The following is a 27,381-nucleotide window of genomic DNA, read 5'->3' as shown; positions in this document are numbered from 1 at the left end:
GAAACGTCGGTTTATACCACGGCGTCACATCCCAGAGGACGGTATTCCTCATAGTCACCGCCATGAAAACCTCAAATCTTACATAATTTATTCTGGTCTAAATTTTCTCGGAATCCTTTGTTTACAAGCCATATTGTTAAAAATTGCTGCTGCTGTATCTTTAATATCGCCATTATGTTTCGTGAAAATCTGTTATTATGTAGGCGTATTCATCAGAAAGTCATCTTAGCGAATGTACCTCAGGTATGGCCCAGGGAACAGCACTCTTAGCTCCTCGAAGCGGAATCCTTCATGACACTCACCGGAGAAACCTCTTGCCTCTTGTGGAATTCTACAGTGCTCACAAGAGCCTGCACTGCACCCCATCTTCAGCCATCCTACAGCCTACTTCATTAAGATTCATTTAATATTGTCATTCCATTTATGATCAGGTCTTCCAAGTGGTCTCTTCCCTTAAGATTTTATGACCAAACGTTTATGATCTCTCACGCGCCTGCTTCGTGTTTAGTCCACATCATTCTCCTTGATGTTATCATTCTTGTAGGCCCAGTACTCCTTGAATAATACAAATGATGACGTCACTCATTACCGGCATGCTATTTTCTCTGCGTCCTCTCTCTTAGATGCAACTATTCTCATACGCACCTTTAGCTATGACTAAGACTAAGTCCCTTGTATGCGGCCACTTCTGGCCTATTGTACCAGCCTCAGATGATAGGTGAGGGTGATTGTGGAGCAATTGGTGGAATGAAGATTGACAAGGGGAAACTGAGGTACTCGGAGAAACCCTGCCCCAGCGCCACTTTGTCCACCACAAATCCCACTTGACCAGACCCGGGATCGAACCCGGGCCGCCGCGGAGGGAAGCCAGCGACTAACCGCTTGAGCTATGGCGCGGCCTGCATTATATATAACAGATAACATCCCTCATAACTCTGGTTATGAAAATACCTATCTTCCGTGTAGCCCGCTGAAAGTCGACCGGTATTTCGGAGGAACATGCCACCATCTTGGGAGTACATGTTCCGTCGAAACGGTATTTGGTATTCACCAGGCTACACGGAGTTGTATCATAGAAGACAGGATTCTTCAAAATCATAATGTGGTCACGTGGGTCTTCACAACCGTGAAAGCCTCTAATGTGAGGCAAACACAAGCTTTCCGCATTCTGAACTTTATACGTATTTTCAAACCCCAGACCGTAAGATAAAAGGTCCTGAAGCAAGTGACTGCCGGTGTTCCCAGGATTTCATATGGTCCTAATTTCCTCGTGATGTGTTACTGTCGTTCCCTAATATTTAAATTTTGCCAAATTTTGACGGATTTGTTAGCTATGTTTATATGATAATTGTTACATACCTGCTGATAACTGCATATGGAAATCACAGTACTATAATTTCTTACTTTAGTTGATGTCGCGCTACAACTGCGCAGGTTATGTAATGCTGTCTGTGGGCCGTGATCCTTATTGGCAAATTTGAAATAATGAGAAAAATAAGTGGCTGTTCCTTGTTTTAAGGTGCGTTTTCATCATTTGCCTGGAAGGACTAATGAAAATCACAGAAAATACCAGTTAGGATTGGTCACTTCCTGCTGCAGAAGTGAACTGGGACTTCCGGCGTTGGAACGAAGTTTGCTGAACACTAAATCGCGCCGATCTGTAGCCAAGGAAACTGCATTCAGAGTAGCAGGACGCTGAAACTGGTGTACCGACAGGCTGGTTAGGCCACAGGTGCTCCCGTACACGATCTTTCATTTGGCGCTGTGTTTATACGTAGCCTGAGAAACTGACAGTGTCGTTATGTGAGGCCGCGCCATAGCTCAAGCGGTTAGTCGCTGGCTTCCCACCGCGGCGGCCCGGGTTCAATCCTGGGTCTGGTTAAGTTGGATTTGTGGTGGAGAAAGTGGCGCTGGGGCGTGTTTTCTCTGAGTACTTCGGTTTCCCCTGCCAATCTTCATTCCAACAAATTCTCCATCATCATAGTCACCCGGGGCAGGTACAATAGGCCAATCAGTGACCGCCGTGCCGAGTGGACCCAGTTGGACTCCACCCCCCACTAAGCATATTAAAAAAAATATATGTAAACCATGATTACAAGCCATGAACTCCAGAGTTCAAGGAAGTGGTAAGGTTCGATCCGTTATTTTCATACAACTGCATCTCATGGCATAAGGCTAAGCACGTGACTCAAGAGTCATTTGTAAAGCGCTGATAATTTTATTTATTTATTTATTTATTAAGCAATCAGAATCTACAATTCTGTAAGCTAGTTTGCTGGCGTAAGAACTGTAATGCTAAAGTGCTAATAAGGGCATTATCGCTCTTCAAAAGAACAGGCTGAATTCATGAACAAGAGATTTACTGACTCTATGAATGTATTCTTTTCCTCTCTAACAATTTTCTATATGATAGGATATCACTTCGAATTATTATACGCATAAGTCTAGTAATGCTGTGATATACGTCTCACTTGGTATTCTTACGACAATAAAATCCAGGAAGTTGTGCTTGGATGAGCATGTACATCTGACGAGGGGTTTGGACCGAAAAATGCATAAGAATTTTAGCGCGGAAGCCTCATTGGAAGAAACAACGTGGAAAACCGAAAAGGAGATAATAACATTATTAAGGAGATAAGTTAGAAGATGGCCGATGGAATCAAGGTGAATATTTGGAGTTCTATCACAACAGCAGCAAGCTCCATTATCTTCCAGCGATATAGTGCACTGGTTGTAGGACTGGTGTAAAGCTACCACGATTGTCTGATCAGTGACATTGTGGATACATGCCCCAGTATTGTATCCATTAATTAACTAACTAACTAACTAACTAATTGGCTGACTGACTGACTGACTGACTAAATAGTGATCTACTCATACAAAAGCACGACACTGTGAAGGAAGAGCAATATGACGGTGTATCAGATGAAGTGCACAATTGCAATATCACACACATTATTGGCCTTCATGTTCATATAAGACAAATTTATTGCTGAAAATCTATAAGGTCACAGAGAGAGAAAGAGAGATACTATTTCTCCTTACATTTCCTTAAGTGTCCACCATATCGAAAACGTTTCATTAAAAGCGATAGGCCTTAAATGATGCACATATAACCTATACGTTTTGTCATGTAGGCTCGCCAATTTGTTGTACGATTAACCATTTTTTTGGGCCGCGCCATAGCTCAAGCGGTTAGTCGCTGGCTTCCCACCGCGGCGGCCCGGGTTCGATCCTGGGTCTGGTCAAATGGGATTTGTGGTGGACAAAGTGGCGCTGTGGCGGATTTTCTCCGAGTACTTCGGTTCCCCTGCCAATCTTCATTCCACCAATTGCTCCACAATCACCCTCACCTATCATCTGGGGCTGGTACAATAGGCCAGAAGTGGCCGCAGTACAAGGGACTAAGTCCCACCCCACTAGCAATAAAAAAACAATTTATTTAAGAAAACTACCTTTGTTCGTTCAGTCACGATAACAGAGCAGTCAAAGGCATATACTGCCTTCGCTCGCTCTGAATCCGGGATCGTGGGTTCGAATTCACACAAGGCATGGATGTTTGGTGTGTGTATGTCTTTATTCTATGTTTGTGTTGTCCTCTGTATAGGTCGAGGCCTTGCGACGAGCTGATCACCCGTCCAAGGAGTCCTACCATCTGTGGAAAAAAAAAGATCAGTGAAACTGAGAAATCAGCCCTATGCCCCAAAGTGGAAGCGAAGAGAAAGAAAAAAACATTGTTCGATTTCAGGTTCACATGAAGCTACAGTTCTAGTCGACCTATGTGTACAAATATCAAATTCACCCCAAAACATTGAAATTCTATCGAAATCTATTCAGAACCTGGCACTGTCCCACTGCATACTTCATTATATGTATTCTGCGTAAATAAAGCGTAATAGAAGTGTTTGGGGAGAATACACTAAAATCGTGCCGAAAATTATAGACCCTGACAGCAAACCTTTCGTTCAAATGAATAGCTGAAGCAACGAATAACATCATAAGTTATTTTCAAGTACATTTTGCAGTACAGTGCTGAAGAGTGAAAAGTATGCTTACAAAGATGTCCATCTCATGCCAGTAATCAGAGAAACATATTGTAAGATTTGAGGCTTTCACGGCGGTGACTATGAAGAAAGTAGTCTTCTGGGATTTGGCACCGTGTATATGTGGTGTTAACCGACGTTTCGGAGGAACCGGTTACCGGTTCTCACGGTCTCTTTGCTTGCAGATTTCTTATATATTTTTCTTCTCCCCTGAAGATGGAGGCGATACGTTCCTCCGAAACGTCGGTTAACACCACATATACACGGTGCCAAATCCCAGAAGACTCCTTTCTTCAAAGAAACATATTAATGGCTATTAAAAAATAATTGATTAAGCAACGGGATTTATCGCGACAGATCCTTTGATTTCGTTAGATAAGATCGAAAAAAACAATCTGTTCACATACACTCTAAACTTTTATTCATGAAGTATTTCATACATATAACCGAATGTTATGAAGAATTGTGCTTCCTGTATTTCAGAAGGGGGACGTTAAATTGCCGGGGCATGTCATTCGCGAAATGTGTTTTGCGTCAAGTGTTGCTATTCTGACGCAGGATAAGTTCGAGGACATTTCAGAGCAGCTCAGTGTTAACGAAGTCAAATGTAGTTGAACTCCATGCTCACAGCCGACTCTTGTCAATTGGACGTCCATTGCAGTGTCGAAACAATGTTATTTTCATTTATGATTTAGGGCCTATTTGCTATTCACCCTAATAAATTTGGATTTATTTTCATTATAAATGTAAAATATCCCTCTTACCTATGACATTCAAATTAATTGCCGTACCACATAACTACAATTTTACCTTCTGTTTTATATGTGTCAAAATATGTATATTGTTGGTTGAGGGGCTGTGCTACAAGCCGGAAGGTCACTGGTTCAAATCCCGATGAGGAAATTGGATTTTTTTCAATTGATCTAATCCTTCCAGCAGCACTACGGCCCTGGAGTCGACTCAGCCTCGAACAGAAATGAGTACCAGGAATATTCTTGAGGGTAAAGGGTGGCCGGCGCGTAGGGCTCACAAACTTACCGCCATCTATGAGCCGATTGTCTAGATAATGTGGGACACTCAACGTCTCACAACCCAATGGGCCTCCATGGCCTGTTGCAGGGATAACTTTACTTTTTTTTTACTCTTTACTCTTTGAGTACATGTTCTGAGGAGTGTATTTGAACCCAGTGAGTACCGCTTGGAAGAGGTGCTTATAGACGGAGGGTTCTTTTCTGAGCAAAAGTCTGTATATTTGCTACGTTTTTATGCATGCTACATGCCACGCCAATCTAATTCCTCTTTATTTAATCACCTTAACCATATTAAGCAAATACTCGTCATGCACATTAATGTCCCTTAACACTGAATTTTCTCCAGTACTTTGGCGTTTCGTCTACTTTGATACGGTTTCAAACGATGCGTTCTCGTCCTTATGTATGGCGGTAAAAATCGTACAGCGATGAAAATGTTTTGAATCAATAAAACGAAACGTTTAAGGAGAGTGGCAGGATAAGTGCTTAGTGGTCGAGTGAGTGATGCTACTATCTGGAAAGAGCTGTATACGTACTTGCAAGCGTATGGATACGTTAAGTGCCATGAGGACGAGATCCGAAAGCACATGAAACACTTAATTTCCGTTTCCCACTCTTCTCGAGCTGTACACTCTGCATTAGAGTACAGTATCCGCCGGCACCACTTGATGTGCCATTTTGCTGTTGTGTATCTGCTCATTTATGAAATATGTTTTGCTGTTGTCGCCTCTGTGGTCTAGTGGTCAGAGTTCCTGGCAACAGATCCAGAGGTCCTAGGTTCGATTCCCGGTGCTACCAGACTTTCTGAGAAGTAGTGTGTCTGGAACGGGGTTCACTCAGCCTCGTGAGGATAATTGAGGAGTTATTTCAAGGAAATATCAGCTCCGGTCTATAAAACTGGATTAACGTCCTTGGGAATCCTTTGCGCTGGCCACGTGACACCCTCTATCAGCAAAAGTTGGCACTAACTTCGCTGACAAGCGGCGGTCACTCGATCGATGTAGTTTTCTTGCGGACTACAGGCTACGGAGTTTTTTTATTTGTTGTATATATGTGCATGTATGTACAATATTTTGCTGTTATATGTGTGCACATGCATAAAGCACATTTTTCTGTTGTATGTGTACGCATATACGAAATAAATTTTGTAGTTATATATGTGCGCATGTGTGAGGTATAGTTGGCTGTTGTACATATGCATATTTGTAGAGTATATTTTTCAGTTATACGAGTATAAGCGAAATATAGACAATTTGTCATATTTCTCATATTTCGTTATGATTTTCAAACATATATTTGTGATGTGCTTCACAGTTTATTGAGGAATTAGATTGTGTTTTGAGAACAAATAGTAAGTGACAGAGATAGGTTACTATATAATTAGGGGCTTAATATACACGTGTATATATATATGTGAGAATGCGCGCGATATGCAGAAAATAGAACTAGAAAGGGTGTACTCAATGTATAAACAAAATTCCCAGCGGTGTTCTTGGTAGTTTATTAAGGTTATTTGAGACTAGCTATACATTTATGGCCGTAAGAGAAGTAGACTCCATTATGGGTCAGTGCGGCTGAAAACTGGAATTAGCTCATAAATTTCAATATAAATCTCCTATAACAAAATTTAAAAATATCCGTTCCGTGGTTTGTGCACTCATACCGGTTCACAGACCGATCGACAGACGGCCAGACATGACCGCCATCAGGCTATTTTCGTTCGCAAATTGTTAGAAACGAAGCGTGCAATTATGGAAGCGTAAGAAAATGTTGGCAGGCAGTAATAGTAACATATAGCTATAACAATATTTCTAATCGGATGAGCACAGATTTCCGACAGTGAAACAGCAACACCGACGGATGAGGTGACAAAATATGGTTGAGCAGGATCTCGCTCTTCTGTCTTCTACAGCTCTGACACTGAGACTGCAGGTTCGAATTCCAATCAAGGCACGTTCTTCATGTGTTTGTGTTCTGTATAAGTAGAGGCCTTACAGCGGACCGGTCCCTCGTCTAAGGAAACCTATGATACAGATGATGTAGAGTGCCACACAAGAAAATGAAGAAATGTTACTAGTAAATCTTCTTCTGTATTTAATGGCGCAATCTCAACTGTGTAGTTTATGTGTCGAAGAAATGGAAGGGCTATTGCGAGTCCCGAATTGGAAAGAAGTACAAAAGAATTGGTGGTGGTCTATTTTAAGGCACCAGACTTGGGCCTACGCAGTGCTTCACCAAAGCAGCAGGATGCCGACCCGAGAATCGAAACGATTTAGCTCAGTGAAATACTGAGACAAGTTTATAATATAACTGGAGGTAATAAATAATTGGAAAATTATAAAAAAAAATGTAATTTTAAGGCTATAATAACAAACAGAAATGAGGTTCACGTTTAAATTAGGAAGGAAAGTTAATCCAGGATACACTTGTTATAGAATGAATCATCTCTTTAACGGGTTTCATATTTATTGGACAAAATTCTACGGTATTTTCCCGTTATTCTGAGATTGATCGCTCCATCGTCTGATATTGAATGAATGAATGAATGAGTGTATAAGGGGTGGGCCTTTTCGGTCCTTGCACCGCGACCTACAGCGATCTATTGTGCTCCCCTTTTCGTCAGATACTGAAATTTAGCCGTATTACTCTCACCTTCGACCTTTCAGGGAGATTATTATCCACAAACATCAAACTTTCCAAAACAAATGAAATTAGATGCTTCCTTCAAGCTAATTAGCCGAGTAAAACTTGTGTCGTCTCAGCCTAACAACTTTTCAGCAAATGGCAACATTCTCTCCCCAGGACTGGTAATAAACGTAGAAGAGGAAAACAGAGATTCATCTTCTGAATGGAGTACTTACTGCTCAGTTTTTTCTTGTTAAAGAGAGACGAGTAATTTACTTACTTACTTATTTATGGAGCTGAGCCTTTCTTGGGGAGACGTCAATTCTGCACCTACTCAAGAATTTCCCAGCATTTTATGGAACCCGAAGGTTCATTACCGTGTTCACAAGAGCCCTCCACTGGTCCCTATCCTGAGCCAGATCTATCCAATCCATACCATCCCATCCTGTCTCTCTAAGATCCATTCTAATATTGTCCACCCACCTACGCCTTGGTCTTCCCTTTGGTCTCTTTCCTTCTGGCTTTCCCACCAATATCCTATACGCATTCCTCGTCTTCCCCATTCGTGCTACATGACCTGCCCACCTCATCCTCCTTGACTTGATCATTCTAATTATACTTGGAGAAGAGTAAAAGTTATGAAGCTCCTCATTATGCAGTTTTCTCCAACCTCCTGTCACTTCATCTCTCTTCGGTCCAAATAATCTCCTCAACACCCTGTTCTCAAACACCCTCAGTCTATGTTCCTCCCTTAATGTCAGAGACCAAGTTTCACACCCATACAGAACCACAGGCAAAATTATAGTTTTGTATATTCTAATTTTTATGTTCTTGGACAAGAGACGAGAAGACAAAAGGTTCTGGACTGAATGATAGCAAGCATTACCCGAGTTCAATCGCCTCTTAATTTCCTCCTGAATTAGGTTTCGATCTGTAATCGTTGTTCCCAAATATCTGAACTGTGCCACATTTTCAAAACATCTGTTTCCTGTCTTTATGTCATGAATTTGCCGTGCATTTTGGTGACGAGACAGTAACATATACTTAGTTTTCTCTGTGTTACTTTTAGACCAACCTTTTTACTTGCGTCAATTAAAGTGTGTGTGTGTGTTTTTCTTTATGGTATCTACATTATCACCCAGTAGATTCACATCATCGGCGTAGACCAACAGCTGATGGAGACGAGTAATTTACTATTACTTATTCTTATTTTCTAATGCTTTATATGTAATAGGGAAATTTGTCTTCTTTGCACTTCAATATAGGTTGCGTTGTGCACTTTTTAGTTAACAGATTTCTGGTTTCATACAGACACTATTTTACGGACATTCGGCTGTATCGGACACCCCCTTCGCCCATTAGTCCGTTAAATCGGAAATATATTGTAATGCAGTCGAATAGGACGTCTGTAATACGTGCGGGGAAAACAATTCGGAAAGAGGTCGCGGAGGCGAAGATAGGGCTATAATATTAACAAGAGTCTTTTGGGAGAGAGTTTGAGGTGACGTTAATTGGATTCAGCTGGTTCAAGTATGTGTTCAGCATGAGACTGAATTGTTATCGCCGTCGAGATTAGATTAGATTTGAGCGAACACGAAGAATGTTATACTTTTATTACTTTAATTATTGGTACAATTCATGTTACTTCAGAAGTCAGAAGTTTCATCTTAAATCAAAGTGCTCGTTTAGTTCAACTTCACGATCACGCAACGCCTGTTTTCCAAATTTTCACTGTTAATTGTGTTTGCGTCTAAGCCCCACATGAAGAAAGTTACTGGAGAGAAGGTAGATCTCTGTCTACCAAATTGAGGCGAATTGATAAGGAAATGTTCCCTGTGTCCGGGCATCAATCCACGAAGGCGCGCAAGAAATATGGAGGTAAATCTACACGCATTATTTAACACAGACACAAGATTGAAGTAGATCGAATAATTTACTATCCGACTGCTTTGGTCTGGTGTCCATTGGATAGAAGAGGTCCATAATGCCTGTTAAGGCTTGGAGAAGATCTCCAGAACCGATCTCAGCCTTCCAGTCCGTGGTCAGTCTTCTGAGCTACATACCTCTACTACGGCTACCATCTTATGGGAAGCAGAAATGAAATTTCTTCTTGACCTTGAGATGACAGACGTAAGATAAATTTGAATTGCTAACTGGTAGACATACTGAAAGAGGGCTGTCCTTGCTGTTCTATGTCACACATACATTACACACAAACCACGACTTCTGTAATGCAATGTAAATAAGTCGAATGTCAGGCGGTGTGCAGGGGAAAAACAGCGTACAGAATTGCAAGTACATACCTAATACAGATATCATTTGCTCTAAATATTTTCTTTCCAAATTAATTGACGTCATAACATTAATTTTAGTGTAAATTTTGTTAGATGCGACACATAGCGGCCTCCGTAGTCTAGAGGTAAAGTTCCCACCTCATGACTCATAGTACGCGGGTTCAAATACCCGGCGGAGGTCGTCGAATTTTTAAGGGCGGAAAAATTCAGGGAACAAGTCCTCCGGGAGGGACTTTAAGCCGTGGGTCCCGTGTCGTAGCTTTACGGCACGTAAAAGAACCTCATATCTCCAAAGGAGGTCACTGAGCCAAATTAACGGACGTTTCCCGCCCAACAGTAGTCTCTAATACCTCCGGTAGATGGGGGAAGCATTATAGATACCTCTCAGGTGGTAGAGCCGGTCTCGCTGGCTGGGCGGGACTGATGGTAAGCACCAGTACCGGTAGGATATAGAGACTGGTAGAATATCATAGAGGAAGCACAATGGACCAAGACAGGTCTAAGTGCATGGGGAAACCAACCCTCTCCAATAACTAACTAACTAACTAGATGCGACACATAATCTGTAGAACACTTCAGCGAATTTGGATTACACAGGTCGCTGTGAACCTCCAGACGCCGTTACGTTTTGTGTTGATACCCTTAACAAGAAGAATGCAGGAACGATCAGATGACATCAGTGGTTTATATACAAACACCGGCTAAAAGCTTCAAGGACTATGCTAATCGACGGCATCGCCTTTCAGGACTACTCAGATAACAAAGTGCTGCTGGAAACTGGAGCAGATTTATTTGCTTTGTTGACCGCGCCATAACCCAAGCGGTTAGTCACTGGCGTCACTGGCTTCCCATCGCGGTGGCCCGGGTTTGATCCCGGGTCTGTTAAGTGGGATTTGTGGTGGCCAAAGTGGCGCTGGGGTGGATTTTCTCCGAGTACTTCGGTTTCTCCTGCCAATCTTCATTCCACCAAATTCTCCATCATCATAATCACCCGGGGGCAGGCTACAATTGGCCAAGTGCCAAGTGCACCCAGTTGGACTCCAAACACCGCTAAGCGAATTAAAAAAAATTTACTTGCTTTGTTTAACGTCGTGTATATACGTAGGAGATTCAAAGAAACTTCAGCGGAATGTGACAATTGCATGCTACGGAGGCAGAGAAACAAAACAGTGCATTTTACAATTAAGAATGTCGCGCCATAGCTCAAGCGGTTAGTTGCTGACTTCCAATCGCGGCGGCCCGGGTTCGATCCGGGGTCTGGTCAAGTGGGATTTGTGTTGGACAAAGTGGCGCTGGGGCAGCTTTTCTCCGAGTACTTCCGTTTCCCCTGCCAATCTTCATTCCACCAATTGCTCCACAATCACCCTCACCTATCATCTGGGGCTGGTACAATAGGCCAGAAGTGGCCGTAGTACAAGGGACTTAGTCCCGCCCCACTACCAATAAAAAAAAATTACAATTAAGAAGTCAAAATGGCATTCACATTGATTGTTACTAAATAAAAGAACAAGACAAACGAATGCTACCACTATTTCTTGCTGTTCTTTCTTGAAAAATTCAGAGAGACTGGCCCCATGCAAAGTAAGTACAGGCTATGCAGTAGATGGTAATTTAAATATTAATTGTTTTAATAAGAAACTGATAATCTACAGATCATGTTGTTTTCTTTGTAGTGCGGCTGGAAGGATTAGGTCAAATGAAAAAAAAACACCTCATCCGGACTCGAACCCGCGACCTTCCGGGTGTAATGAAATATAAATCAGTGAAATTGTCCGATATCGAATTTCATCAGTATAAACGAAACAGTTTGTAGAGTGCATGGAAAATTTACGTGCAACCACGCTTCAGTGTCAGTATGGCTGAACATTGCGGCTGTTCAGCAGCGTTGACGGAAGACGCAAACAGCACTAGACAAACAAACTCCGTGGCATGTAGTCCGCAAGCGAACTATGCCGACCGAGCGGCAGCCGCTTGTTGGTGAAGTTAGTGCCAACTTTAGCAGATAGAGGGTGTCGCGTGGTCAGCACAACGGATCCCCACGGCCGTTAATCTCGGTTTTCTAGACCGGAAAACCACTAGACACACAACTAAAATCAACAAGACACTAGAAAGGAACACTGAAAGGGCAGCTAAAACAGATGAGATGAAAATAGAATCCAAAGCAAATTAACCAACAACAAAACGACGTGCCGAGGGAACGGAGGACAAAGTTTACAGTGCAGAGGTCTCCCCAAATAATAAATGTTGCCTGATGATGAACCATGTGGGGCCGAAACATGTTGCAATGAGATTGAATGTACATGGTTAATGAAATTTTAAAATATTTAACAAGTACTTTTTAGTTAATTAAATACATTTGAAGAGTTCCGTCTTCTGGGATGTGGCGTGTAGATATTGTATAAAGCGATGTTTCGGATAAACGTATCTCCTGCATCTTCAGCGTAGAAGAAAAAAAGGAAAAATCGGCGAGCGAGGAATCAGCATGAGCAGGTGGCTTTGTTGCATTACAGACGGAATATTTTACAATTTGAAACGTTAAGAAAAGTCTCCCATATCGAATTAAACAATATATATTAAACGGTCTGTAGGATATTTGAGAAATTTCATTTAGCGGTTTACGTAAACCAGGCTTTATTACCGATCAGTATGTCTGAAAATCAGAATTGTTCTCTAACTTCAGTGAGAGTCTCCCATGTTGAATTTCAACAAAATCTGCCGAAAGTCACAGGCGCTGATATTACGTCACTTAAAGACGAACAGACATTGGCTCCACATAAAACGTTCTTCTTTTTACTTTGTAAAGAATCTCTAATTTTCCTGTGAGAAATCTGAATTGGTTCCTTGTTCCTCCATTTTTAACACATTAAAATCCACTACATTGAAATGAATACATAACAGTTCATTCTACTGTGTGAAGGCACTGAAAAATCCTATTTCAGGAATATCAGGTATATTAAATGAACTACAAAAATGGATAGCATCCCACATGACCGAGGTATAGACTGATAAAACAAAAACAAAACAAACTCCGTGGCCTGTAGTCCGCAAGCGAACTATACCGACCTAGCGGCCGCCGCTGGTCGGCAAAGTTAGTGTCACTTAACGGATAGAGGGTGTCGCGTGATAAGTGCAACGGATCCCCACCGCCGTTAATCTTTGGTTTTCTAGACCGGAGACGCTATTCCCTTGAAATAGCTCCTTAGTTATCCTCACGAAGCTGAGTGGACCCTGTTCCAGACCAACTACTTCTCAGAAAACTAGTAGCTCCGGGAATCGAAGCCAGGACCTCTGGATCTGTAGCCATCTTACCACTGGACCACAGAGGCGGTCCCGAATATAGATTAATATGCTTTATACTAATTAACGAAGGGGCACGCGGTAGCGTAGTTGGTTGAGGCACTCTGCTACAAGCCGGAAGGTCGCGGGTTCAAGTCCCGATGATGTCATTGGATTTTTTTAATTGACCTAATCCTTCCAGCCGCACTACGGCCCTGGGGTGGACTCAGCCTCTAACAGAAATGAGTACCAGGAATTAATTAAATAATTGTCCTGGTGAGTAAAGCGCGGCCGGCGTGTAAGGCTGACAACCTTACCGCCATCTTTGACCCGATTGTCTAGATAATGTGGGACCCTCAACGTCTCACAACCCTATGGGCCTTCACGGCCTCTTACAGGGATACCTTTACTTACTTTTTTTAACTTTTACTAATTAAAGACGTTTTCTTAACTGGGCAGATTACGTAACACTGAACGGAAGTGTGATTTTTTAATAATGAATTGTAAGGATGTAGAAGGAAGCGGCCGTGAATCTACATTTGCGTAATGAAAGTAAAGGAAGTCACGCGAAAGTACAATCAGGACAAAAGACTTTCAAGCAGAGATTCGAAACCAGGACCTCCAGAATAGGAAGTAGGGATACAAATATTATGTTTTTGGACATTATCCATCGTCTTGTCTCTATTTGAAACCTGTCCTGTTTATTTTTCAAAACACAACGTTTCGGAGACTGGATTCTGTCTCCATCTTCAGGTAAAACCGACTCAGTTGGGCCAATCGATAGAGCTAGTCCCTATATCCTGATCGATTGGACCCAACTGAGTTGGTTTTACCTGAAGACGGAGACAGAATGCAGTCTCCGAAACGCTGTGTTTTGAAAAATAAACAGGGCAGTTTTTAGATATATAAAAGACGATGGATAATGTCCAAAAACATAATATTTGTAACAATATACCATCGTAACAAACTTTTAGATCTTATTTACGAAGTAGGGACGCTTACCACGAAGCCATGACGGCCGGTAACTGCGGTGTACAGCGACCAGCAGCAGTTATGAACACTGACGATGATTAATTTAACTCTCACCGCGCATCCGTCGCACCATTTTTTTTTTTCCTGTGGCGCTACAGCCCCAATTTGGTCCTAGGCCTACCTCCATGAAACTCTCCGTTTCACTTCGGTTTACTAGATCTTACACATACGGCAGGGCTCCTTGAACGAGTGATCAGCTCGTCGCAAGGCCTCTACCTGTAGACAAACACAGAAAAACGCACACAAACATCCATGCCCTGAGTGGGATTCGAACCCACGATCCCGGCTTCCGAGCGAGCGAAGACAGTGCATGCCTTAGACCGCTCGGCTACCGTGACCGGCATCCGTCGCACCATGAGCAATCATAACTCGCCGTCTTCTGTGGATAATAGCACAGATGATTGTGAATATCATTGGTGATTCGATTCGAGTAATACAATTCGCGAAACGAAGCAATATAGCAACGCCCATTGAGATTACAAGTCAGAGAAAGGCAGCTTGTATTCAGTTACGGCATCGTGACTTTGCATGCCTTTTCACTTTCAATGGGATAAGACGAAATATTTACCATAACAACAAAAAAGCAGACGTATTATTTGCAATTATAAAATACCTGTACTCTAAAGATTCGTAGTACTGATTATATAATTATTTATGGCTAGCATTCGCCATTATTGGCCAAACAATAAGCTGCACTGTGAACATGTACTTTTGAGTATAGGCTAGAGGCAGTTTGTTACACGGAACCTCAGCATTGTTGCATCTAGTATGGCATGTTCTGGAACAGGTTAAGCTCACTGAAGGTGTTCGTGGTACTCCTCATGAACCATATGGTACGCCATGAAGCTCAGGTAGGTAGATAAAGCTATCCCTGTAACACACCATGGAAGCCCATAAGGTTGTGAGACGTTGAGGTTCCCACATTATCTAGACAATCGGCTCACAGATGGCGGTAAGGTCAGCCTTACTCGCCGGCCGCCTTTACTCCCCAGGTAGATTGCTGGAATTCATTTCTATTATAGGCTGAGTGGAACCCGGAGCNTACTACGGCTGGAAGAGTTAGGTGCATTGAAAAATCTAATGACCTCATCGGGATTTGAATCCGTGACCTTCCAGCTAGTATTATAGTGTCTCAACCAATTACGCTATCTCTCCCCCCCATTGAAGCTTCATTTTCAGAACATTCGTACTGAAGGAAAGAATATAAGCTGAAGACGCCATCTGTTTTCACGCCAGAAATAAACAAATAAACAAATTTAAGAAGCTGCAATATTTTCTTCTAGTTTTGGGGTTTGATTTTTCGTGAACTCCATACGTCAATCATAATACATTTCCAAATATTCAAAGATCGACGCCCGATCGCAAAACGTTCTACAAGAACATTTCTTACAATGGAGTACGGCCACAGCTCATTTAACTGCAAAATGTTTAGTTTGTATATGTAGCCACGACAGACGTGACACTGCAATCTCTGGACTCCGGCTATAAAGAAAGTAAGTTACGTCCGTCCGGTCACGCTAGCCAAGCGGTCTAAGGCATGCACTGCCTTCGCTCGCTTGGAAACCAGGATCGTGGGTTCGAATCCCACTCAGGGTATGGATGTTTAGTTTGTGTGCGTGCGTTTTTCTGTGTTTGTGTACAGGTAGAGGCCTTGCGACGAGCTGATCACCCGCCCAAGGAGTCCTACCGAATGTGTAAGATCTAGAAAAACCGAAGTGAACGGAGAAGTTCATGGAGGTAGGCCTAGGCCCACTGGGGCTGTAGTGCCAAGGAAAAAAGAAATGTTACGTCCGGGGGTGCTCTATCGCTCAGTGCAAGTCACTTCAGCGTGCGCTAAATAAGGTTCGTTCAAGATGGCGACGAGGGAGTATGAACACATGCTGGGCTGGTATGATAGAACGCTGATCTGTTGGCCACCAGCCAGGGTTATGATTGATTGACACGATGTTTCTTCTTACACCACAACAACAGGCGGTCAGTAAATTAGTAAATTAATTGCAATGCGCGTAAAGCGTTAGAGTTTAATGTCCCAATGTCATTGCGATCATGACTGACGGCCTGTTGTAACAAGTAGCGTTCCAAATTTCTCACGTTTTTAATTTTTTATTGTGGCTGGCTCGTTGTGAACTAAGCTTTCCACTTCTAGCATAAGATAACCTCTCCGTGTTGGTGTTCACTCCACAGACATTGTGAACAACTCATTTCATAACTCATTTACCTGACGATGGATCTGGTCCAAGAGACCCGAGCCATAAGCACAAACGAAAAAATAAGCAGGGGCAGTTTCTCTCTTGCTCCCGTTACATCGCCAGATAACTTCGACATGTTGCTGCAGGGTTTCGAGCAAACAATCTGGCTCAATTGATAACGCTTATGACCTGTATACGAGAGGTGCCTAGTTCGAATCTCAGCCGCAATATCGAATATCCTGAGAGGTTTTTCGTGATATTCTTCAGTTCCCGCAGGAATATTCTGTTTTAGTACCTTAAATTAGGCCACAATTCCTTCCATGTCCTATATTGGATAGGAGGTTGGGTGAACCCCAGAGCCGATCTGAACAACATGGACAAGTGAAAATTCTTTATCCTACTGGGACACGAACTCCGACCCCTTGGTAACTAGTCGATATACCAACTGAGCTATCCCGAAATAAGGGAGGAATGAAGAAAATTATGGCAAACAAAATAATGCACTTTACGGTGAATGCTGATATTCATCGTAAAGCAGATCACGACGGCCCTTTTATCCTGCTCGCCAAATTTCCGAATGTAATAAATAACACATAATTTTCTTGTACATAAAATCGATGGTTGACACGGCGCCATTAAATTTCCTGCAGATCATTCACTATTTATCAAAGGAACGTGTGTTCTATGCACGTCTGTCGATAGGAAGGAGTTTTGAGAGGTAAAGGGAAATATGTTTACCATCAAGAGCTTCTCCGTGAAGCAACGTACGGGTCGGAAACATCTAAAAGGACACTGGGAAATGTACGTAAACATCGAAACGGCGAAAGCATTTTAAACTGAGTTGCTGAAAAGCTAAAAGTCATGAACCAGGGTCTCTCTTTAATCCTCTAAGGCAGCTGTGTTTACCATTTGCTTTAACGTCGCAGAGTGTACCGGCACACATTTATAATTTATTTTGCTACACGCACTGAACAGACACTCTTGAAACCGGGGAAGCAGTGTGGTCTTTTTGGAAGTAGTTTAGTTTAGTTTCTTTAGGTGGACTGAGACTGAGTCCACTTGGTACGTCGGCCACTAACTGGTCTATTGTACCAACCCCGGATGGTAGATGATGGGTGTGGAGCAGTTGGTGGAATGAAAATTGTCAGGGGAAACACAAGTTCTCGGAGCAAACCTGCCCCAATGCCACTTTGTCTACCATAAGTGCCACATGACCTGACCAGGGATCGAAGCCGGGCTGCTGCAGTGGGAACCCGACGACTAACTAATTATTTTTTTAATTCGCTTAGTGGGGAGTGGAGTCAAACTGGGTCCACTCGGCACGGCGGCCTCTGATTGGCCTATTATAGCCTGCCCAGGGTGATTATGATGATAGAGAATTTGGTGGAATGAAGATTGGCGGGGGAAACCGAAGTACTCGGAGAAAACACGCCCCAGTGCCACTTTGTCCACCACAAATCCCACTTGACCAGACCCGGGATCGGACCCGGGCCGCCGCGGTGGGAAGCCAGCGACTGTCTGAGCTATAGCACGGTCGACCTTTTGGAAGTGAGACCCAATCTCTAAATCTGTTCAAATAAATTGCGCACTTTAATGTTGCCAGCTTAAGGATACTGTACTGACCTACGCTGAAATAATCGCAAAATATCAAGTTACCAGTCCCTTCATATCGCACTTCAACACTTTTCTTTCTGAACAAAGGCTCGTGTTTGCTAAGTTCCTGGAAAACCTAGATCTTAAATCAGCTGATGAAGCTGAACGATGAGACTAGCCTCCATCTTCATATTTCCCACTCACATTCTGAACTTTAAAGGAGAAAACTGATAAATGAAGAAGAAAACAAATGCCTCACTTGGAGTCAGGGCCTAATAAAATTTAATTGCCGGAGATATCTGTATAGAACGTGATGTCGCTGTAGTCAATAATATACATATATGAAATGACGGCTGAAAGAGGAAATAGTGAGAGAAAAAGACATCCACTGCTAAGTAACGGCACCAAAAATATGCTATGACAGATAGCAGATACAGAGGAGACGGCATTGCTAAGCAATGAGTCGGCAAAAATAGCTCCTTGACAACGGATGCGCACACGCAACAACAGAGGGACTATTGTAGGAGACAGTGTTTTCTAAGCTGTGTGGGGCGGGGTCGAATATTTCCACCTTAGCCCTGTGAGTCGTAGGAAGCGACGACAAGGGAACCCAGTACCTGGGGGTGTAATCGGGCGATCACGTTCCTGGGGGATATAAATACGGGGACCTGGTCCTCTAAGTTGGAGGGGTCTCGAATCTGAGACTGTAAAATATGGAGGGATTCGGACCTGAGAATGACTTTACTGCCGAGGGCCAGCAGCAATCGTAAACGAAAGACCCATCCTCTTGTCAGAGAGGATGTTACATAAGAACTATAAGCTCAAGTGTTCAGTTTGAAAATAAAAAAATACTGGTCGTGAATCTCAAGGGGCTTGTCGCCAAGACAAACTGCTTAGCGGTGAACCACCAGTATTAAAGTAACTCTGACTCTGACTCTGACTCTGACTCTGCCGTCCCGTCCCCAACGTTTACAGCATACACAGTGTGTGCAGGTTCTGTTAGGATTGTGGCCATTAAAAGTACAAGACATGAATTATTTTCAAAATTTCACTCTTTTTATTCAAAATAGTCTCATTCTGAATCCATACATAGCTGGAATCGAGTGAAAAGTTCACGAAAATAGTCACGGATGTCCTGGATAGTGTCGTGACAGTCTCCTTTCATCGCCAACTTAACTTTTGGGAACAACCAGAAATCTGTTGGAGCCAAATCTGGCGAATACGGAGGATGATCAAGGACTGTGATCCCTTTTCTGGCCAAAATATCGCGCACGATCTTCGATTTTTGGGGGTGGGGCATTGTGGTGGAGGAGCGACCCGGAACCTTGCTCTCGATATTCAGGTCGAATTCGAAGAATTCTCTCCCACAAACGATTGAGGACTCCGAGATAATAATCAGAATTCATTGTTTGACCTTCTGGCAGAAATTCCTTGTGAATGATTCCTCTGGAATCGAAGAAAGCGGTTAGCAGTGTCTTTACTCGACTCTTTTGCATGCGCCCTTTCTTTGGTTTCGGCTTCTTTGGGCTCAACCACGCTGCACTCTGCCGCTTTGTGAGAGGCTCATGTTGAAAACACCATGTCTCGTCACTAGTAACAATCGATTATGTATCACTTGGGCCGACCGTATCATGGCTTTGCAGTGCCCCACTCTGGCATGCTTTTCTTTGCCTGACATCGCGTGCGGTACAAACTGCGCACAGACATTGAGCTTGCCCAAATCCTCACTCAAAATTTGATGCACAGTACTTTTTGGTATTCCCAAAAGCTCCTCGATGAGTCTTGCAGAAACACATCTGTCTGATGCAAGGATTTCGGTCACTTTCTTCACATTTTCTTCAGTGCGACTTGTTCTTGGCTTTGAGGCACGTGGAGCGTCTTCAGTGTCCTCCTTGCCGTCACGAAATACAGCATACCATCGAAAAATGTTAGAGCAACTCAAACAAACACTATCGTACACATTTTTCATCATTTCCTACGCTTCTCCGGCTGTTTAGCTTAACTTCAAACAAAATTTGATGTTAGCTCTCTGTTCAACCGCCATTTTCCGACAAGCGTCAGAACAGTATTGTTACATTCAAGGTCAGAACACATGATGCAGCGATGCTTGCGCTTTGAAATTATAGACAGCCACAGCTGAAACTTCAAGAATCTTAACGCCACAACTCGCCAATAGATGGCATTGCAGGGCAAAAAAAAATGAATCCTAACGGATCCTGGACACACCGTGTATGTATAAGTAATACGCCCCAAACACCTGGTTTCTATCTAGGTCTCCTTGCTGATGACACATGTATATTATATGTGACAGACCGCAAAAATGGTTACATTCTCAGAAAGTTACAGCGAGGCTCTACAAGGCCAAACATGTATAAATAGTGAGATAGTGAAATTAAATGTGACAACTTGGCAATAGCCATACAAGCTAAATTCTACCAACTTTCTATTAATATGACTGAGAATGAACATTAAGTAACTCTTTAACTTCTTGAGAAGCTGAGAAGCCAGCCTTCCTTAGGTTCGGAGAAAACATCAGTGCACCAACTAACTAACCAAATATTCGCACAGGTACCGATTGCTGGCTCTGCATCGTCTAAGGTGCATGTGGCCTTAGACTGACAGATCACNTGACTTCCTTTAGCTATCAGTAACTATAGTCTATAGCTAAGTTGGCTATTTACTTCAGCGATTCCCCATCTGGTTTAGGCTGAGGCTCCCAATTGTGTGAACAAAAATTTTTGAGGCCCCCAATAAAAAAGTGGCGTAATATATATAATTTATTAATTTTCTCTATTTAACATATTATATTATTTAATAAATTTCGCATAATATTTTCGGATTATTATTATTATTTAGGACAAAAATTAATTGGCACTTTATTATAGATCCATTTTAGTGGTACCCGAAAAAGGGTTCTCGTCCCCTTAGGGGACTGCAGCCCCCGATTTGGGAAGCATGTAACTGGCTAATGAGTAAAGCAAGTAGTAGACTATGCAACTAGGCAACTGACAAGGCAAATGAATGAACACGTATCTGCGTTTAGACAATAGACCATGATTATTTGCTCACACAATTCCTGCGCTTTATGTAATTTTTGTTTTCAGAATCTTGTTTAACCTCATATTTAATCTTCTTTGAAATAAAAGAAGGACACTTGCAAACACGACTTTAGTTCATGTGTAATAGCATACATGCGATCTGTCAATATCAACTACATGAAAGCCACTAGATATAAAGCACTAGATGTAAACACGAGAGTTTTGTCGGCTGCAGAAATACGGTACTACTTGTGACTGCGGAATAAAACTTTGTGCCTGCCCTCAATTTCGAAACTCACAGAAATGTACACGTATATGCTTATATAACAGGCCTACAGGCTGTGCTCTCACGTGATTTGTGGCTGGACACGGGATCTGGTTTGGTAATCGTATTTACTACACACTTACAATTCGTAACTACAAATAATTCTAGTGCTGTCGCCAATTCACACACTCTACAATTCATTACGCCGGTCACGGTAGCCGAGCGGTCTAAGGCAGTCATGCACTGTCTTTGCTCTCTCGGAAGTCAAGATTGCGGGTTCGAATCCCACACAAGGCATGGATGTTTTGTATGTGTGTTTATTCTGTGTTTAGGTAGAGGCCTTGCGATGAGGTGATCACTCGTCCAAGGAGTAAGTACAATTCATTACAAGTCCTAGAAATGTATTTATATTTGACACTGAATTAGTCATATTAATTTTGTCGCTTAGAATCTTAATGTGAAATTTTGTTTAAAAATTGTAATTGTTTTCAGTTAACTTCCAACTCACACGGAGTTTCGAGGTTTTTTATTTGACCCTCGTGCAAAAAATTGGGGGGGGGGGAAGCGTGGTCATCGCTGGTGGTCTACATGCTGAGAGCATTGTAAACTGAACCCCCAAAAGATTTAATCTTTAATCTTCGTAGCTCAAAATCGATTAAATCGGCAATAATGATATTGCATGAACTGCAAAGGAGGACCATATCGATTCCTCTTGTTCGATATATCCACCATTTTGTATTACTTCATTCAGCTGTCCACTGCCGATATGGGCGAAACGCCATGTCATTGACGAAGGGAAATATGAACGTGTCATTCCTGAATAATCGACGTTTAAATAATATAATTAAAAGCGTAAATAGTGATCAGCAGATATCAAGAACAATCTTTGCAGACCATCACTAAATTTCTGTAACAGATAATTAAGGAGTGGGTTAATGGCTGAGGAAGGGCAAAATTTCAGTTATGAGAATACAAAAGAGTTTCACAAAATCTTGCACATGCTTAGGCAGGCGTGACGTAACGTTCTCACTCCGACAATGAACCAGCAAGAATGTGACGTAACAGGTGGACAGAGAGGGAATCACCAGCCACGTGGTACCATCAGCAGGGAAACAGCTGTTCGGGACATAACTAGTCAGTGCAAGTTACAGAGTCAAGGCCATGAACCAAGTCTGTTTTTTCTCAACCTGTGTGCTGCGATCCGATTAGTTGTGCCGGCACGTTTTAAACTCAGCAACATTTATACGTTTGACGACATGACATGACATTTCCAGACTTGCTTGGCTGTCATCAGGTGACTGGTTGTCATTATACTGACAGACTGTTTCTTCTTTTAGGATCAGTGGCGGCTAATAAACGCGAGACCTTCTGAATATTAAATTAGTACACTGTCCTCTAAACAGTAATAATTAATCAGCCACTACAATCGCAACCGGTTACCCTATGACTAGGTCCAATTCATGTATGTTGAATATATCTCAGACAACGGACGTGATCAATATAATACAATTTCCGATAATATGAATCAACTGTTTCCATAAACCTTTAGATAATCGATCGGTTAAAACCATGGTAGTAGCAGTGGCATCTTGTACAGCCCTGTTGTGTTGTCTCATCAAACTCTATCGCTGTCTCATCGTTAAATTGTTACTGCCTCGATACTGTCATGCGGAGGGGGTACGCGTGCCGAAAATAACGGCTACTGTTTCGGATGATTAGATTAATTAGCACTTCCTGTACAATCTCTCTTAATTACAATTAATGAAGAGCTATCGCTGATTTACATAATTTAGAGCGCAAACGCACTAGGATTCTCAGTTTCCACTTGTCTTCTAGCAACGGATCTCAACATAGAAACTAGCACTTCAAATCATTATGAAGTCTTCTTGTAATTTCTTGTTCAATCACCCTGAAACCTCGAAATCCAACCAAAAACTCTCCTTGACTGCAGGCGGAATCGTGTTATATGGCCGCGGCACGGAGAACACAGAAAACACAGTTTACTGTTGCGTAGCACACACCACACAGAAAGCAAGTCACGTGATAGCTAAGTGTTGTTGGAGTGTGACGTCACTGATCCTGCGCAGAGGTGTATTTACCGAGGTGTTGCCTACAAACGAGTTCCATAACCTCGCTGTTCCATTGTTGGTACGTGTGTTGTTGTAAACGGCTGTTTCTGTGGCTCAACCGATCTCGCCTCGGGCAAGTACACCGCAATATTATCTGTACGCGTCCCTTCACAATCGTTACGTTCTCCGCTAATAGAACATCCATCTTTATGTTCTTTCGCAAACCTACCGAGCTTCTGTTAAAAGTAGGAGTATCTGCATCAGCCCGACTGAAGTACATATGCCACAACCCGAGAACGGCTAAACGGATTTTCATTAAATGCAATATTTGGGAACTTTTACTAAAATATACCATGTTAAGGGGGTGTGTTGTCATCACGGCATGGCGCGTCCTCAGGTTGCGGGTGGAGAAGACGGTCTCTAGATATGCAAAGTAACTGTGAATATATTGAATGAGCAGTCGCGGACATCCGACAACAGGTGGTCCTCAAGCTTGTGGGTTGCGCGCGGGGCTAACAAGTCCTTACCGTAAAAAAAAAAAATTGTTACGAAATATCACAAAGGGTCTCTGAAATTAAGGGAGGAACATAGCCCGAGGATGTTTGAGAATAGTGTTTTGAGGAGAATATTTGGACCGAAAGAGGATGAAGTGATAGGAGGTTGGAGAAAAATGCATAATGAGGAGCTTCGTAACTTGTATTCTTCTTCAAGTATAATTTTAATGATGTAGTCAAGGAAGATGTGATGAACAGGGCATGCAATACGCGTAGGGGAGAAAACGAATGCATATAGCATTTTGGTGTGAAATCCAGAAGGAAACGGACCATTAGGAAGCCTTAGACATAGGTGGTAAGATAATATTAAGATGGATCTTAGAGAGATAGGATGGGGTGTTATGGACTGAATTCATCTGGCTCAGGATAGAGATCAGAGGAGGGCTCTTGTAAACACGGTAATAAACTTTCGTTGGTTCACAAAATGTTGGAAGATTCTTGAGTAGCTAAGCGACTTCTCAAGAAAGGCTTAGCCCCCTAGAGTTAGTTACTAAAATGTATCTATAAATTTAAATTAAGATTGAAATCGAACAAAAATAACAGACACCTGTCATGAAACCTACATGCATGTCTCCTAGTATCTTGAGCTTAACTCGCTAAATATATATGGGAGCAAACTTTGTAAGGGAAACTGGGACAAATGTTTCATTTCTAGTATACTCTTCGCGTACTTTACGGGTTTCGAGATAATTAAACAAAAGAACTCTATCTGAATTCAATGACTTGTACAGGATCTTTTTAAAACTATCTCTATCAGTGATCCATACGCGACGATTACAGACCGACCAATCAGCAGCGGTTCCTCGAACACAAGCGAAGATTACAGCACTCTCCTGTCCTCGATAATAATTAAACGGAGCTTGTTCACACTGAATTTACAAGTTTATACGCACATACATAAATCACTCACTCACTCATGGAGCTGAGCCCTTCTGGAGGAGCCGCCAATTCTGCAGCTACTCAAGAATTTCCCAGCATTTTATGGAACCCGAAGGTTCATTACCGTGTTCACAAGAGCCTTCAAATTGTCTATATCCTTAGCCAGATCAAGCCAATCCACACCATCCCTTCACATCTCTCATTTCAATTTTAATATGATCCACCCACCTATGTCTTGGTCTTCCTAGTGGTCTCTTTCCTTCTGGCTTTCCCACCAGTATACTACATGCATTCCTCTTCTCCCCCATTCGTGCTACATGCTCTGCCAATCTCATCCTCCTTGACTTCATCATTCTAATTATATTTGGAGAAGAGTACAAATTATGAAGCTCCTCATTATATAATTTTCCCCAGCTTCCTGTCATTTCATCTCTCTTTGGTCCAAATATTTTCCTCAACGCCCTGTTCTCAAACACCCTCGGTCTGTGTTCCTCCCTTAATGTCAGAGACTAAGTTTCACGCCCATACAGAACTACAGGCAACCTACGTAAATACATGTAATTAAAATATAATTTTCATGCTTCCGCAATCTGTTATCCTGTATCATATTTGGCGGATCTACACGAAAATAAATGTTCCAGGCATTCAAGCCAGTATCGAAGGAAATAAAGAAAGTAAAACAAAGGAAAAAAAATACTGATTGAGTTTGAACTGCGTTGAGATCAGGTTTGTTTTATTTGCTCTATTAAAACACGACCTGCAAGCACAGATTAGACGAGTTACATATATTTAATTTTCTTTTAGTGCCGCTCAATCTCGCCATGAAAGTCAAGAATCTGTATTATGAATATCACTTTCTTGTTTCAGTTTAGAAGAGGAAACCAAACCGTGGCTGGAGTCTGGAGGGAAACCTGAAATACAGCAAACGAAACCGAAAACATATGAAGTTGTGTCAAGTCGCATTTCCGTCGTTTACAAACCAACCACCCAGGAAGCTCCATCCGTTTTACCTCAGGTAATACACGTACAAAATATTATTTTTGTGTAATACGAAAATTGTGGAAAACAGTAACCCAGATACGTTCTTTACAACCTGGCAAACCTTAATATACTTTTCATTCATTTAATGCAGATACAAATCTACTCCTGCAAGGCTAATCAACAATACAGAAACTATACCGCACAGAGCCACAATTTATGTTGTTTCAGAATCTAATACACAGCGCGGACGTACAATTGTTAGGTAAATATATTAGTTTTTCATTATATTCAAGAAGACGAGGAAGAAGACGTAAGAAGATGCTGGATGACCTTGGGGACAGAAGAGGATACTGTCATTTGAAGGAGAAAGCTCTAGATCGCATTAAGTGGAGGAATTGTTTTGGAAGAAACTGTGGACCTGTCGTCTGACAGATTATTGATGATGATGATGATGATTCCAGTAAATAAACACCACGTTAATTTTTCCCTAGCCTGACTCTTTTTCTTCAAGAAACTTGCTATCACTTATACCTAGAGAAAGAATAAGATTTTTTTTTTTTTTTAAAAATAAGTGATTCACCGTGACAAGAACTACATGACCACCTCTGTGGTCTAGTGGCCAGAGTTTCTGCCTACAGATCCAGAGGTCTCGGGCTCGATTCCCGGTGCTACCAGATTTTCTGAGAAGTAGCGTGTCTGGAACTGGGTCTACTCAGCCTCGTGAGGATATTTGAGGAGCTATTTCAAGAGAATAGCGGCTCCGGTCTGGAAAACCGAAATTAACAGACGCGAGGATTCGCTTCGCTGACCACGCGACACCCTCTATCCGCTAGATTTGGCACTAACTTCGCCGACAAGCGGTGGTCGCTCGGTCGGTATAGTTCGCATGCGGATAAACACCACGGAGTTTATTTTTTAGTATTTTTAGAGCATAATCAATATAGTATACTTGTTTTATGTAAAGTAGGGGTACTATATTAGACAGAAACCGAAATTAAACACTCCGATAAATATTTAATGTTGATTTAATGAAATCTGTCAGCAGTTTTCGACACAGAAGCGTAGTCCTATATACAGACATGCAGACAAACACTGCTTCTCCATAGTGCATCAATTTTATTTGCAAATACATTTTTTGAGAAGCGATAAACCCTTATGTAGGTTAATTATGTTGGCCGTAGTTAATTTGACGCTGTCATGTTCAAGAGGATTAGTAATTTAAGTAGCAGACAGGCAGGATGATTGTGCTCTGTGACCTGGAAGGGATGAGACAGGAAGCGGCCGTAGATTTTTTGGAGATGCCATCCCGGAATTCGTTCTGAAGGACTAAGAAGAACTAAATGAATTAAGCTTGACTATGCAGCGCTGTAGCTGAGATTGAAACCGGAAATTTTCGAACAATTTGTTACTGCTTTGGTAACCTGTTTTCAGTAATTTGCAAGAAGCATGCGAACGAAATGATGAAACAGTTTAGAGACATCAGATTGTTCTCATACAGGGGCTTCCCTGAAG

The 27,381-nt window shown here is 42.2% G+C and overlaps 1 protein-coding gene across 1 annotated transcript in view; it reads left to right on the top strand.

Moving 5' to 3' along the window:
- Nucleotides 1–27,381, top strand: part of LOC111874040 (facilitated trehalose transporter Tret1) — a 75,178-nt gene that overhangs the window by 30,296 nt on the left and 17,501 nt on the right. The window contains exon 2 of the mRNA XM_023869174.2: nt 25,756–25,903. Coding sequence (XP_023724942.1) covers nt 25,756–25,903 — 148 coding nt within the window. The remainder of the gene's footprint in view (nt 1–25,755; nt 25,904–27,381) is intronic.

The sequence above is a fragment of the Cryptotermes secundus genome, unplaced genomic scaffold (assembly GCF_002891405.2).
Source record: "Cryptotermes secundus unplaced genomic scaffold, Csec_1.0 scaffold1775, whole genome shotgun sequence".
Taxonomy (NCBI): domain Eukaryota; kingdom Metazoa; phylum Arthropoda; class Insecta; order Blattodea; family Kalotermitidae; genus Cryptotermes; species Cryptotermes secundus.
This window is presented reverse-complemented; position numbering and strand designations above follow the sequence as displayed.